Here is a 16508-nt window from a genome sequence, read left to right on the forward strand (position 1 = left end):
TTTTTGACTTCTTAAAAGGCAAAAATAAAATAAAAGCTTCTAATGGGGTCCTGTGTGCCTTGTTACCAGAGTGATGGTGGGTCCCTGGGTGGATGTGATAATGGTTGATGGGAGAAGAGGACGGGTGCAGCTAGTGATTGTAAACATGCAGACAAAGGGGATCTGTTAGGAGTGCACACACCATGCATGAGCTACCAGGTAAGGCATTTTGGTTTCACCCAGCAGCCCGCCAGTCGGTTGTGCGCTGTATCCGCGACAGCTAGCTATTTTCCTTTGTAGTAGCAAGAAAACAAGCCAACAAATTCAGCCTATGTGAATGACAGGTACGGATCGAGTGAGAGATTTTGGGGTGGGAGGAGCTACTCAAGATAACTTGGTTGTATTCACTCAGAACAACTGTGTGGAGAGACACCATTTGGCTAGCTTGTTTGTTTGGGGCAGCAGATAACTCTGTGAGCACTGTTGGCTCTTGGTCAAGTGGAGGTGAAAGCGGGACCTCTGAGTAGTGGCAGCCACTAGGCCCACCCCTATTGAATGGTCACTCAGCACTTAGCTTCCATTAAGGGATTTCCCTCCTCCGGATTATTGACTTTATGGCTTTTTTACTGGCTTGTGTGGATTTGTAGCGTTTTACAGTTTGTGTTTAAAAGAAAATTACTAAAGCACACAGAGCAGAGGTGTTGAGGAGGATGTTACATGAGGATGGTACATATTGTGTGAAATTCAAGACTGACTGACACCACTGGACTTTTGAACATGAGATGAATGTCTCCCTTCCTTTGCCTTGCAGGTGAGAGGATCAAGGATGAACATCTTTGAGAGCTGTTTGCCTGGACTTTAACCCCCATTCATCGCTACCAAATCATGCAGAGACCATCCACACAAGGCACTATGGCATGCTCTCTGTGGATTCTACCAACCTTCTGCTGGCTTATCATTGCAATGGCCCTAATACAGTCTTCAGAGGGTAAGTACACACTCCTGTTATGTGCGATAACCTAATATTGAAATCCTTTGAAATTAGAAAATTATATATTATTATGAATGTTTTTTTGTAACAATTAGACAGGGAATGTGTCAAGAACCTGTTATCATTCAATCAATGAAATGTTTGTTGTCGTCCTCAAGTTTAGCATTTAGGCTCTGAAATGAAATGGTCGCTTTTGCCAGAGTAGCTCCTCTGACTGCATGCAGTAGTTATGGGAATACAGTGGCCTCAGAGGATGAGGGATAATCTTGAGTGGTTTCATTAGTTGGTAAATAGTGATTGTTTGAGATTTTCTGCTTCAAAGAATCAGTTGTCCCTGGTGCAATCAAAGCTTCTACTGGATACATGTTTAATTTTGCCCTGAGATTCCCTTGCAAATACTGTACATCTTACCCTAGAAATCTAAACCATGAACTTTTTTAAATCACAGCAAATTTTTTGCTTTGATTAATAGACTAAAATAGATCAGAATCATGGCCAACATAATATGCATAATGACAAAATAGTACATCCACATATTTATTAGGATCTTCGAATATTTCAAATTTAGGCTTTATGCCAAATGTAGCATCTTTACAATGCAAGGAATCAGTAAAGGCACTGTTTTGGGGGTTTATTTGTGCCAACTGTTCACTGATTTTTCTTCTAGTGGTTGGATTGACAAGGAACGGTTATCCTATATGGGCGAATCAAACAAAATAATTATGCACATTGTCATGATTTGCTCATGAAAGACAATGCCCAATCCTGTGCATATCATGATCCCCTCTAACACTGAGGCAGACTCACAGATTTTGTCCCAAATGGCACCCTATTCCCTACATAGTGCACTACTTTTGACCAGAGCCCTATTGGCCTAAAAAGTAATGCACTATGTAGGGAATAGGGTGCCACTTGGAAAACAGCCACAGTCTTTGCTACAAGGTCTGTTGATGCTTGTCTGGTGTAGTGTAGCCTGTTGGCTGGAATTGATTTACGTAGTAGAGGACCAAGGTGAATGCTGACTAGAGCTGGAACAATAAACAAAAAATTAACACCGACCAAACCGAGCACTTATCGTGGACACTTTGCTGATATCGTTCATCACGATAAGTAGCCTATACTAGAGAAATGTGAAGTTTGAAGAACGCTGAAAGTAATCTTTTGCCTGAACTGAAAGATATCATACTGGAAACGAGCCAAAGAGGGTGGTCACCATTTTCAGCCTGTGTTTATAGATGCACCTATTCAGTAATCCTTAGAGTTCATATTCACCTTTTCATTTGGTTTCTCGTGAGCCCCTCTTCTCCTCGCGGTTCCGTTCTAACAACGGGGCTCAGCCTGGCAAGAGTTTCATTAAACAATATTCCAAAGTAAACATGGTTCATGAAATTGCATCCTGCCTGTAATATATTTTTAATGCATTTCTATAATAGAATTTAAATGGGTTACTGCCGTGCTATAAATGGCTAGAAGTTTTGATTTAAGAGGGTTCTCCCGCTCTTCTTTCCTTTACATCCCTCGAGAATTCACATCTCATCGCCCCCATTTGACTCCGTGGGCAGATGTACAGTGGGGCCCGGAATTATTGACACCGTTGATAAAGATGAGCAAACATTACTGTTAAGGCAGATTGCCTATTTAAGTATTGCACTGGGTGAGGTAGGAGTTGATACAGGGTGCAGGTGTCCCGGTTACAGGACAAAGACGGGGAGAGAGACTTGAGGTTACATTTAGAGAGTTTGAGCTCCCATTTATTCTCATCCCTTTCATTTCAATCATTGATTTGTATGTGTGCTAAGAAATCAACAGAAAACAAAACATATTTACATTAGGATATTTCATATGAAGAATCCACATTATCATATATATATACCACAATAATAATAATAATAATAATAATAATAATAATAATAATAATAATAATAATAATAATAATAATAATAATAATAATAATATTCTCTGTCATCAGCATTTCAACACAATCTCAGAGCCGGTAATCAAATCATGATTCTCTCCAAAGCATTTACAAATAGATTAATTTCAAGGCATATCCAACATTACTATCCATACAAATGTTCTACCACTATTCTCAACAGTGCGTCTTTAGATGCACATCAACTGAAACATCAAACAGAAAGGAACATGTAAACAATATAGTGGCTTACTCACGTTTGGGTATTGGACGCATAGATAACAGAAATAAAAGGATAAATGCTGGAAAGGTTTTTACTACTGCCTTGATTGTTTGGCACTGAACTAAAGACAAATTAACTTAGGTATTTAACAAGTGAAATTGGTTGCAGGTGTGCTCAGAGTATAGAGCTGTATAGAGGTTTCTAGTGCCCAAAAGCCTGTATAACATGGGCAGCACCATTGAGGACTGATACGTTGCGATCTTTATACATCTCTATGGCTCAGAGGTACCTGCAATTAAAGGGATAGTTAACTAAAAAGGTGAGAAAAACAGAGCCTTTTCTACAATGACTGTATAAAATAAATCATTTGGATACTGAGCTATATTGGGGGGGGGAGGCAGGACCGACTTTGGGACCATTCTTCCATACAGATCCTTGATATCCTTCGTATGCGCTTATGGACTACCCTCTTCAATTTAAACCATAGGTTTTCAATGGGTTTCAAGTCCGGAGACTGAGATGGCCATTGCAAAATGTTGATTTTGTGGCCAATTAACCACTGTGCAACTAGAGGTGAAAAAACTATAGCTCACCTTTACTCCACACACAGAGCTAGCTCTCCCTCGCCCTCCATTTGGCAAATCTGACCATAACTCTATCCTCCTGATTCCTGCTTACAAGCAAAAACTCAAACAGGAAGTGCCAGTGGTCTGATACAGAAGTGGTCCGATGAAGTGGATGCTAAGCTACAGGACTGTGCATCAACGACGTCCCCACAGTGACCGTACGTCCCAACCAGAAGCCATGGTTTACAGGCAATATCCACACTGAGCTAAAGGCTAGAGCGGTTTCTTTCAAGGACCGGGACACTAACCCGGACACTTATAAGAAATCCTCCGGCCTCCCGAGTGGCGCAGCGGGTCTAAGGCACTGCATCGCAGTATTGCGGCGTCACTTCAGCCTGGGGTGTGTCATTACCGGCCGTGACCGGGAGTCCCATAGGGCGTCGCACAATTGGCCCAGTGTCGTAAGGGTTAGGGGAGGGTTTGACTGGGGGGGCTTTACTTGGCTCATCGCGCTCTAGTGACTCCTTGTGGTGGGCCGGGCGCCTGCAGGCTGACTTCGTCAGTTGAATGGTGTTTCCTCCAACACATTGGTGCAGCTGGCTTCCGGCTTAAGCGAGCGGGTGTTAAGAAGCGCAGTTTGGCGGGTCATGTTTCGGAGGACGCATGACTTGACCTTCGCCTCTCCTGAGCCCGTTGGGGAGTTGCAGTGATGAGACAAGATCGTAATCATACAATTGGGGAGAAAAGGGGGGTAAAAATCACAAAAAATATATATAATAATACAAAAAAAGAAATCATCCTACACCCTCTGACAAACCATCAAAGAGCCAAAGCATCAACACAGGACTAAGATCGAATCCCACTACACCGCCTCTGACGCTCGTCGGATTTGGCAGGGCTTGCAAACTATCACGGATTACAAAGAGAAACCCAGCCGCGAGCTGCCCAGTGACGCAAGCCTACCCAACAAGCTAAATGCCTTCTATGCTCGCTTCGAGGCAAGCAACACTGAACCATGTGTGAGAGCGCCAGCTGTTCCGGACGACTGTGTGATCACGCTCTCCGTAGCCGATGTGAGTAAGACCTTTAAACAGGTTAACATTCACAAGGTCGCGGGGCCAGATGGATTACCAGGACACGTACTCAGAGCAGCTGGCAAGTGTCTTCACTGGCATTTTGAACCTCTCCCATATCCAGTCTGTAATACCTACATGTTTCAAGCAGACCTCCATAGTCCCTGTGCCCAAGGTAACCTGTCCAAATGACTATCACCCCGTAGCACTCACATCTGCAGCCATGAAATGCTTTGAAAGGCTGGTCATAGCTCACATCAATTTACATTACGCCCCAACATATCCACAGATGACGCAATCTCTATTGCACTCCACGCTGCCCTTTCCAACTTGGACAAAAGGAACACCTATGTGAGAATGCTGTTCATTGACGTTCAACACCATAGTGCCCTCCAAGCTCATCACTAAGCTAAGGACCCTGGGACTGAACACCTCCCTCTGCAACTGGATCCTGGATTTCCTGACAGGACGCCCCCAGGTGGTAAGGGTAGGCAACAACACATCTGCCATGCTGACCCTCAACACGGGGGCCCCTCAGGGGTGCGTGCTTAGTCCCATCCTGTACCCCCTGTTCACCCATGACTGCGTGGCCGCGCATGACTCTAACACCATCATTAAGTTTGCCGACGACAAGGCAGTGGTAGGCTTGATCATCGACGACGATGAGACAGCCTACAGGGAGGAGGTCAGAGACCTGGCAGTGTGATGACAGGACAACAACCTCTCCCTCAACGTCAGCATGACAAAGTAGCTGATTGTGGACTACAGGAAATGGAGGGCCGAGCACGCTCCCATTCACATCAACGGTGCTGTAGTAAAGCGGGTCTAGAGCTTCAAGTTCCTCGTTGTCCACATCACTAAGGATCTATCATGGTTCAAATACACTAACACAGTCGTGAAGAGGGCACGACAATGCCTCTTCCCCCTCAGGAGGCTGAAAAGATTTGGCATGGGCCCTCAGATCCTCATAATGTTCTACAGTTGCACCATTTAGAGCCTCTTTACTGGCTGCATCACCGCTTGGTATGGCAACTGCTTGGCATCCGACCGCAAGGCGTCTATAGAGGGTAGTGCGGACGGCCCAGTACATGGGGCCGAGCTCCCTGCCATCCAGGACCTCTATACCAGGCGGTGTCAGAGGAAGGCGCACGGCAATCGGTACCGATGCACCAAGTCTGGAACCAACAAGACCCTGAACAGCTTCTACCCCCAAGCCATAAGACTGCTAAATAGTTAACCAAATAGCTACCCAGACTATCTGCATTGACCCTTTCTGCACTAACTTTTTTGACTCATCACATACGCTGCTGTTATTGTTTACTATCTGTCACTTTATTCCTAGTTATATGTACATATCTACCTCAATTACCTCTTACCCCTGCACATCGACTGGTACTGGTACCCCTTGTATATAGCCAAGTTGTCGCTACTCATTGTGTATCTATTATTACTTTTATTATTACGTGTTTTACTTTGCTATTATTTCTCTATTTTCTTTGTCTGCATTGTTGGGAAGGGCCCGTAAGTAAGTTTTCACTGCTAGCCCACTCCTGTTGTTTACGAAGCATGTGACAAATACAATACAATTTCATTTGATTTCTTTGTGGATTTTGATGTGTGTCTTGCTGGAAGATCCACTTGCGGCCAAGTTTCAGCCTTCTGGTAGAGGCAACCAGGTTTTTGGCTAATATTTTACAGTAGGTATGGGGGTTCTTTTCTGCTCATGCATTCTCATTTCGATGCCAAACCTACCACTGGTAGAGTTATATTTTCATGTCATCCAACAAATGTAAATGCCTGGAATTTGCTAAACGACATTGGCACTTGGATTGGAACCAGTGCTTTGGTCAGATGACATGAAAATAGAGCTCACAACAGTGGTGGGTTTGGCGTCGAATTGAGAATGCATAAGCATAAAATATGGTGGTGGATCTTTGATGTTATGGGGCTATTTTGCTTCCACTGGGCCTGGGGCCCTTGTTAAGGTCAATGGCATCATTATAACGGGACCCCAGAAAGAGTAGCTGCTGCCTTGGCAGCAGTTAATGGGGCACCATAATAAATACAAATACAAATTATGAACTTTACCCAGTACCAGGACATTTTAGCCAAAAACCTCTGCCAGGAGGCTGAAACTTGGCCGCAAGTGGATCTTTCACCAAGTGTTCACTTCCTTCACAGAGCTCTTCTCTCCCTACAAGACCTTTACTTCTCTTCACTACTCTTCGTTATCTTCTTCCAGGCCACTCTGAGATGTACAGTATATTGCTGTTATTTCTACTGACCATGTCAGTGACTATACTTCATGTACTTGGTAATCATTATTACTTTAATGAAGCTAAATGCGAAATACTGTACCGATCCAAGCATTCTTTAGCCTGCAGCCTATCAACCAACCATGTGGAATCCGCCACATACATATCCCGTGAGACTTGATGTCCTCCCCATAGGAAATACATGCCTAGTGAAAGTCTACACACCCCTTGCACAGTTGTCACATTTTGCTGCCTTAAAATTCAATCTAAAAAGGGATTAAATTAGAGTTGTTTTCCTACAGATCTACACAACCTGCTCCACATTTTCAAAGTGAAAGAAAAAGTATAGAACATTTTCAAAATTAAAAATGAATAAAAACGGAAGATGTCTTGATTGTGTATGTTCACACCCCAGTTAGGCCGTATACTTTGTGGAAGTACGTTTGGCAGAAATTACAGCTGTAAATAATGTTGAATAAGATTCTACGAACTCTGCACAACTCTTAGGTCAACATATATCAATTGTTTTTGTCAAAATTGCTTTAGCTTAGTAAATTTGGTTGGGAATCATAGTAGTAGGCGCAACTTAAATAGGGGCAACATACAAGCAAACTCTCTAAAAGGAGAGGGCATGGGCTTGGGCTCTGCTTCCAAATATCACTTTTTTGGGTAGCACTTTGCATGAAGTTGCCCCTAGTACTATGCAACTAACACAGTAATAACTGTTAACAACATAGTAGTTACATAGGTTTTACTATGCAATTACATGGTAATAGTTGTTGCAGAATCAGTTATTACACAATTGGAACAAGGAATGTGTAATTACACATTCACTTGCTTAAGCGATAATGCCCGAGAAGCCGGTGTTTGGAGGATATATTGGCGCGGGTGTTGACCTTGTTACATGTAACGACAAGATGCCACTAACATTGAATTCACATGTAATACCAGTGTTGATAAATACGCTTGGACCTGGTAACAACAATTGTAACAAGGCACACCCTGTCATTAAATATACCATTTTCAAATAGTTTAATTATATGTTATGACCTGGCTCAAAGATTATACCAAATCAAGTGTAATGTAAGAACAATGCAGTTACATAGGATATACTTGTAATTATAATTTATCTACCCAGGAGCAAGCAACTTTATTTAAATTGAAACCCAGTAGGGTATAACATTAATAATTACTATGTAGTTACAATATAACAACCTTTGCAGACAATAGGCTACACAGGATAAATTATTAGACAGGAGAACATTGTACAGATTGTTACATTGTAAGTACAATTTAACTAAAAGGGTTATACCTAATTTTCTCCTGTCTAATTAAAAATGACTGGTAGTTAATGACAGGGTGTGCCTTGTTACAATTGTTGTTACCAGGTCCTAGCATATTTATCAACCCTGGTATTACATGTGGATTCAATGGTAGTGGCACCTAGTAGTTACATGTAACATCGGGTTCTTGGTCACTTCCCTGACCAATGCCCTTCTCCCCCAATTGTACAATGCTGCAGAAATGTTTTGGTACCCTTCCCCAGATCTGTGCCTTGACACAGTCCTGTCTCAGAGCTCTACGGACAATTCCTTCGATCTCATGGCTTGGTTTTTGCTCTGAGATGCACTATCAATTGTGGGATCTTATATAGACAGGTGTGTGCCTTTCCAAATCATGTCCAATCAATTGAATTTACCATAGGTGGACTCTAATCAAGTTGTAGAAACATCTCAAGGATGATCAATGGAAACAGGATGCATCTGAGCTACATTTTTACATTTACATTTTAGTCATTTAGCAGACGCTCTTATCCAGAGCGACTTTATAGTTAGTGAGTGAATGTATTTTTTTCTCATAGCAAAGGGGCTGAATACTTAAGTTTATTTTTAATAGATTTGCACACATTTCTAAAAACTTGTTTACAATTTGTTATTATTGGTTTTGTGTGTAGATTGATGAGGGAAACATTTATTTAATCCATTTTAGAATAAGGCTGTAATGTAACAAAATGTGGAAAAAGGGAAGGGGTCTGAATACTTTCCGAATGCACTGTAATTACATAGTTAAACCTATGTAACTACTAAGTTGTTAACACAGTTATTACTGTGTTAGTTAATTATTAATAGGGGCAACTTAATGTGAAGTGTTACCCTTTTTTGTTATATGACAGCGGTTCCACACTTTCCAGTGACACTCAAGTTGTGTGGGAAAATATTATTTATATTTTATTCTGTTTAAATCCATTATATTCCTACTATAAAATATATGTGTTGACTCTGATCAGGGCAGGGGAATGTAAGTGTGTTTTGTCGGTTTTAATGAACAAAATAACAAAGTATAGGCTGCACAGACCAGTAACATAATTCAACTCAATATATATGCTATTCTATTCTTTTGAAAATAGATTTTATGAGTCTTATATTTTTTCTTAGGACCTGCCTAAACAAATTAATATTGGATTTTATTTGTGATGGTGTATATTCAATGGATTTATTCAAATAGACGGCCACCCACATCGGCCCACCCCTACTCCTACTCGTCACTGGTGCCGGCATGCACACAGGAGGTATAAAAGGCTTATGCCAGCAAGATTGTGGTAAAAATGGGCTTGTTTGGAAGGGAGTCTTGTAAACATTGCCCCATTTATTTTACTGGCAACATACCGTACACCCTATGTAAAAAGTGTATAAGACCCATGTCAGAGATAGGATTGGCAAAGTTTGCTATGTGTCACCCAAAGTGCCAGGAAAACATGTTATGAAAGTGCAATATTGAGTGCCTGAGTGCAATTTCTACTGACGCCTTAGCCTAATAGCTCCCATGGATTGCAACAGGTGTACTACTAGAAAATGTTCCCTCTCAAAACAGGGAACATTGGTTTGTTTGTGTTTTGTTTTTTTGTATAAAGGCATTGGAAGACATAAGTTCCGTAGTTGAGGAGCGTGTATCGGTTATCTTTGTTAAGTTATGAAAATGTATGCACTCACTAACTGTAAGTCGCTCTGGATAAGAGCGTCTGCTAAATGATGTAAATGTAAATGTAAGTTGAGGTTAAACAAAGATCAGGCTGTGATATGAAAGCAATTTCCAACTCTTTCAATGGCAGAACTTATGTAGACATGTCTGGCATGAAGAAATCCTGTTTCCTCCCCTCCACATACCCTGAACCCAGTGTATTGTTCCTTCTCAAAGCCTGCAATGTTTGAAGTACTTTAGATTTCTCAAGGGCGACACACAAGGGCTCCTCAAACATACCCCTTTGTGTTTGTAAAATAAATATAAACTTTTTATGTGCAGGCTACTGTAAGGTAAATTGAGTGAAATAGGCCCACAAAGCACCTTGTCTGACCCAATGTCAAGGGCTGAGCGTAGATGTGGTGCAGAAATCAAGCGCAGGACAACAGAGGCTCTTCAACAGTCTTTAGTGAGGATCAAACAATACAACAGACTCACGGCAAAATCCCAGCCGGAGGGCAAGCGAAGAATTACGCACACAGAAAACAGTGCGTAACCCAAACTGCGCACACAGTGTGGACACTCTCTCAAAACAAAACAGAACGAGAGAGAACAAACTGACGCCTAGCTGACACGAAACAATTACACACAACACATGACAAAACCTAAGAGAACTTATAGGGCACATAATCAACACTAACAAAGAACAGGTGTACAAACAGACCAAACCAAACGAACATCGAAACATAGAACGGTGGCAGCTAGTACTCCGGAGACGACGACCGCCGAAGCCTGCCCGAACAAGGAGGAGAAGCAGCCTCGGCCGAAACCGTGACACCCAAAACATCGCCGGCGGAGGAGAGGCACTCGGAGCGGCCTGCTGGTTCGACATAGGAGGTGCGCACACCACCCACCGCTTCCAAGTATACTTCTCGCTAATGTTCAGTCTTTGGTTAACAAGATCGACGAACTCCGGGCAAGGATTTCTTTCCAGAGAGACATCAAGGCATGTAACATACTTTGTTTCACGGAAACATGGCTCTCTTGGGATATTCTGTCAAAATCAGTCCAGCCAGAGGGGTTCTCAGTTCATCGTGCAGACAGGAATAAATATCTCTCCGGGAAGCAGAAGGGCGGAGTTGTGTGGTTCATGATTAACGACTCATGGTGTAATTGTAGTAACATACAGGAACTCAAGTACTTTTGTTCACCCGACCTAGAATACCTCACAATCAAATGCCGACCGTATTATCTCCCAAGATAATTTTCTTTGGTTATAGTCATAACCGTGTATATCCCCCCTCAAGCCGATACCACAACGGCCCTCAAAGAACTTCACTGGACTATGCAAACTGGAAACCACATATCCTGAGGCTGCATTTATTGTAGCCGGGGATTTTAACTAAGCAAATTTGAGGACTAGGCTGCTGAAGTTCTATCAACATATTGACTGTTGTACTCACGCTGCCAAAACCCTCGACCATTGCTATTCGAACTTCCGGGATGGTTATAAGGCCCTCTCCCGCCCTCCTTTCGGCAAATCTGACTACGACTCCTCCCTTCCTATGGACAGAAACTCAAACAGGAAATACCGGTGCTAAGGACTATTCAACGCTGGTCTGATCAATCGGAATCCATGCTTCAAGATTGTTTTGATCACGCGGACTGGGATATGTTCCGGGTAGCTTCCGAAAATAATTTAGATGAATACACTGAAACGGTGACTGAGTTTATCAGGAAGTGTATAGGTGATGTTGTGCCCACTGTGACTATTAAAACCTACCCTAACCAGAAACCGTGGATAGATGGCAGCATTCACGCCAATCTGAAAGGACAAACCACCGAATTCAAACATGGCAAGGTGACTGGGAATATGGCAGAATACAAACAGTGTAGCTACTCACTCCGCAAGGCAATTAAACTAGCAAAAGATCAGTATAGAGACAAAGTGGAGTCACAATTCAACGGCTCAGAAACGAGACGTATGTGGCAGGGTCTACAGACAATCACAGACAACAAAAGGAAAACCAGCCACGTCGCCGACACCGACGTCTCGCTTCCAGACAAGCTAAAAACCTTCTTCGCCCGCTTTGAGGATAACACAGTGCCACTGATGAGGCCCACTACCAAGGTCTGTGGCCTCTCCTTCTCTGTGGCCGACGTGATTAAGACATTTAAGCATGTTAACCCCCGCAATGCTGCCGGCCCAGACGGCATCCCTAGCCGCATCCTCAGAGCATGCACAGACCAGCTGGATGGTATTTATGGACATATTCAATCTCTCCATTTCCCAGTCTGCTGTTCCCACATGCTTCAAGATGGCCACCATTGTTCCTGTACCCAAGAAAGCAAAGGTAACTGAACTAAATGACTATCGCCCCGTAGCACTCACCTCTGTCATCATGAAGTGCTTTGAGAGACTAGTCAAGGATCATATCACATCTAACTTACCTGTCACCCTAGACCCACTTCAATTTGCTTACCGCCCCAATAGATCCACAGACGATGCAATCGCCATCACACTGCACACTGCCCTATCCCATCTGGACAAGAGGAATACATTTACATTTACATTTTCGTCATTTAGCAGACACTCTTATCCAGAGCGACTTACAAATACCTATGTAAGAATGCTTTTCATTGACTATAGCTCAGCATTCAACACCATAGTACCCTCCAAGCTCATCATCAAGCTCGAGGCCCTGGGTCTGAACCCCACCCTGTTCAACTGGGTCCTGGACTTCCTGACAGGCCGCCCCCAGGTGGTGAAGGTAGGAAACAACATCTCCACTTCGCTGATCCTCAACACTGGGGCCCCACAAGGGTGCGTGCTCAGCCCCCTCCTGTACTCCCTGTTCATCCATGACTGTGTGGCCAAGCACGCCTCCAATTCAATCAAGTTTGCAGATTACACAACAGGCTTCATTAACAACAATGACGAGACCACCTACAGGGAGGAGGTGAGGGCTCTGGGAGTGTGGTGCCAGGAAAATAACCTCTCACTCAATGTCAACAAAACAAAGGAGTTTATCGTGGACTTCAGGAAACAGCAGAGGGTGCACCCCCCTATCCACGTCGACGAGACCGCGGTGGATAAGGTGGAAAGCTTCAAGTTCCTTGGCGTACACATCACCGACAAACTGAAATGGTCCACCCACGCAGACAATGTGGTGAAGAAGGCGCAACAGAGCCTCTTCAACCTCAGGAGGCTGAAGAAATTTGGCTTGGAACCTAAAACCCTCACAAACTTTTACAGATGCACAATTGAGAGCATCCTGTTGGGCTGTATCACCACCTGGTACGGCAACTGCACCGCCTGCAACCGCAGGGCTCTCCAGAGGGTGGTGCGGTCTGCCGAATGCATTATCGGGGGCAAACTACCCGCCCTCCAAGACACATACAGCACCCGATGTCACAGGAAGGCCAAAAATATCATCAAGGACATCAACCACCCGAGCCTCTGCCTGTTCTCGCCGCTATCATCCAGAAGGCGAGGTCAGTACAGGTGCATCAAAGCTGGGACCGAGAGAATGAAAAACTGCTTCTATCTCAAGGCCATCAGACTGTTAAAAAGCCATCACTAGCACATTAGAGCCTGCTGCTGCCTATTGAAGTCACTGGCCACTTTAAGAAATGGAACACTAGTCACTTTAATAATGTTTACAGTCACTTTATTAATGTTTACATATCTTGCACTACTCATCTCATTTGTACAGTTGAAGTCGAAAGTTTACATACACTTAGGCTGGAGTCATTAAAACTCGTTTTTCAACCAATCCACACATTTCTTGATAACAAACTATAGTTTTGGCAAGTCGGTTAGGACATCTACTTTGTGCATGACACAAGTAATTTTTCCAACAATTGTTTACAGACAGATTATTTCACTTATAATTCACTGTATCACAATTCCAGTGGGTCAGAAGTTTACATACACTAAATTGACTGTGCCTTTAAACAGCTTGGAACATTCCAGAAAATGATGTCATGGCTTTAGAAGCTTCTGATTGGCTAATTGACATCATTTGAGTCAATTGGAGGTGTACCTGTGGATGTATTTCAAGGCCTACCTTCAAACGCAGTGCCTCTTTGCTTGACATCATGGGAAAATCCAAAGAAATCAGCCAAGACCTCAGAAAACTTTTTTTAGACCTCCACAAGTGTGTTTCATCCTTGGGAGCAATTTCCAAACGCCTGAAGGTAACAAGTTTATCTGTTCAAACAATAGTATGCATGTATAAACACCATGGGACCACACAGCCGTCATACCGCTCAGAAAGGAGACGTGTTCTGTCTCCTAGAGATGAACGTACTTTGGTGCGAAAAGTGCAAATCAATCCCAGAACAACAGCAGAGGACCTTGTGAAGATGCTGGAGGAAACAGGTACAAAAGTATCTATATCCACAGTAAAACGAGTCCTATATCGACATAACCTGAAAGGCCACTCAGCAAGGAAGAAGCCACTGCTCCAAAACCGCCATAAAAAAGCCAGACTATGGTTTGCAACTGCACATGGGGACAAAGATCGTACTTTTTGGAGAAATGTCCTCTGGTCTGATGAAACAAAAATAGAACTGTTTGGTCATCATGACCATCGTTATGTTAGGAGGAAAAAGGGGGACGCTAGCAAGCCGAAGAACACCATCCCAAACATGAAGCACGGGGGTGGCAGCATCATGCTGTGGGGGTGCTTTGCTGCAGGAGGGACTGGTGCACTTCACAAAATAGATGGCATCATGAGGAAGGAAAATTATGTGGATATATTGAAGCAACATCTCAGGACATTAGTCAGGAAGTTAAAGCTTGGTCGCAAATGGGTCTTCCAAGTGGACAATGACCCCAAGCATACTTCCAAAGTTGTGGCAAAATGGCTTAAGGACAACAAAGTCAAGGTATTGGAGTGGCCATCACAAAGCCCTGACCTCAATCCTATAGAAAATGTGTGGGCAGAACTGAAAAAGCATGTGCGAGCAAAGAGGCCTACAAACCTGACTCAGTTACACCAGCTCTGTCAGGAGGAATGGGCCAAAATTCACCCAACTTATTGTGGGAGGCTTGTGGAAGGCTACCCAAAACGTTTTACCCAAGTTAAACAATTTAAAGGCAATGCTACCAAATACTAATTGAGTGTATGTAAACTTCTGACCCACTGGGAATGTGATGAAAGAAATAAAAGCTGAAATAAATCATTCTCTCTACAATTATTCTGACATTTCACATTCTTAAAATAAAGTGGTGATCCTAACTGACCTAAGACAGGGAATTTTTACAAGGATTAAATATCAGGAATTGTGAAAAACTTGAGTTTAAATGTATTTGGCTAAGGTGTATGTAAACTTCCGAATTCAACTGTATATACTGCATTCTATTCTATAATATTCTACTGTATCTTATGCAATGCTTTTACTATAAAGGAGATCTTTCCACCCCTACTCTTGTATACGGTGGTCTGCGAACCCACAACCTTCTGGCCCGCAGCCCCCCATGTAATGCATACAGGACGAAGTACAGTTTCTAAAACTGCATTATCTAAGGCTCTGGTCTGTCCAGGAAGTGAGGGTAAATTTTAGATATGTTCTCTGCTATCCACTTTGTTTTAATTATTATTTTGGGTATAGGGGAGGGTCACTTGAAGCTATTATTTTTTTTGGGCCCATTTTAAGTTAAAACAATAACAGTAAGGTACTTAATTGTTACCCAGAAATGATTTGATATTGAGATAAAAACGGCTGCATTAGGCCAGGATGGACTGAATTGAAATGGAATTGACCACAAACCTACTTTTCTCTATCATCTATTTCAGTATTAAGAGTAGTAATTATGTTGGTTAACACTTAAAATGCCGGGCCTCGCTACCCCTCTTACTATGCCAATGAGCAGCCATTTTCACTGAAACATTTTAACAGTCTAATTAATACAACTTATATATGCTATCGGAAAAATGATCTGATTGTGTTTATGAAGGTCTTGGGTAACATTAGAATACTCGGGCTCCCGAGTGGCGCAGTGGTCTAAGGCACTGCATCTCAGTGCTTGAGGCGTCACTACAGACCCCCTGGTTCGATTCCGGTCTGTATCACAACCGGTCGTGATTGGGAGTCCCATAGGGCGGCGCACAATTGGCCCAGCGTCGTCCGGGTTTGGCCAGTGTAGGCCGTTATTGTAAATAAGAATTTGTTCTTAACTGACTTGCCTAGTTAAATAAAGGTAAAAAAAAAAAAAGTTTAAACAACACAATAATATTTTCATTAGTTTATGTTGGGCGGCAGGTAGCTTAGTGGTTAAGAGCGTAGTGCCAGTAACCGAAAGGTCGCTGGTTCTAATCCCCGAGCCGACTAGGTGAAAAATCTGTCGATGTGCCCTTGAGCAAGGCACTTAACCCTAATTGCTCCTGTAAGTCGCTCTGGATAATAGCGTCTGCTAAATGACAAAAAAAATAATGTTACTGTAGGCGAGCTGCTGCTTCGTGCTCACGTTTGGAGTGCAAAGGAACAACGGTTATTCTTGGAAAAAGTGATATTTTGAAATAGAACTCATCTCTTCAATTTTG

General features: G+C 42.9%; 1 protein-coding gene across 3 annotated transcripts in view; it reads left to right on the forward strand.

Moving 5' to 3' along the window:
- Nucleotides 1-16508, forward strand: part of adgrl2a (adhesion G protein-coupled receptor L2a) — a 190274-nt gene that overhangs the window by 32773 nt on the left and 140993 nt on the right. For all 3 annotated transcript variants that reach the window (XM_084164210.1, XM_084164208.1, XM_084164209.1), the window contains exon 2: nt 791-967. In XM_084164210.1, coding sequence (XP_084020336.1) covers nt 865-967 — 103 coding nt within the window. In that variant the 5' untranslated portion in view covers nt 791-864. The remainder of the gene's footprint in view (nt 1-790; nt 968-16508) is intronic.

Source organism: Coregonus lavaretus (assembly GCF_964263955.1).
Source record: "Coregonus lavaretus genome assembly, chromosome: 6".
In the NCBI taxonomy this organism is placed as follows: Eukaryota; Metazoa; Chordata; class Actinopteri; order Salmoniformes; family Salmonidae; genus Coregonus; species Coregonus lavaretus.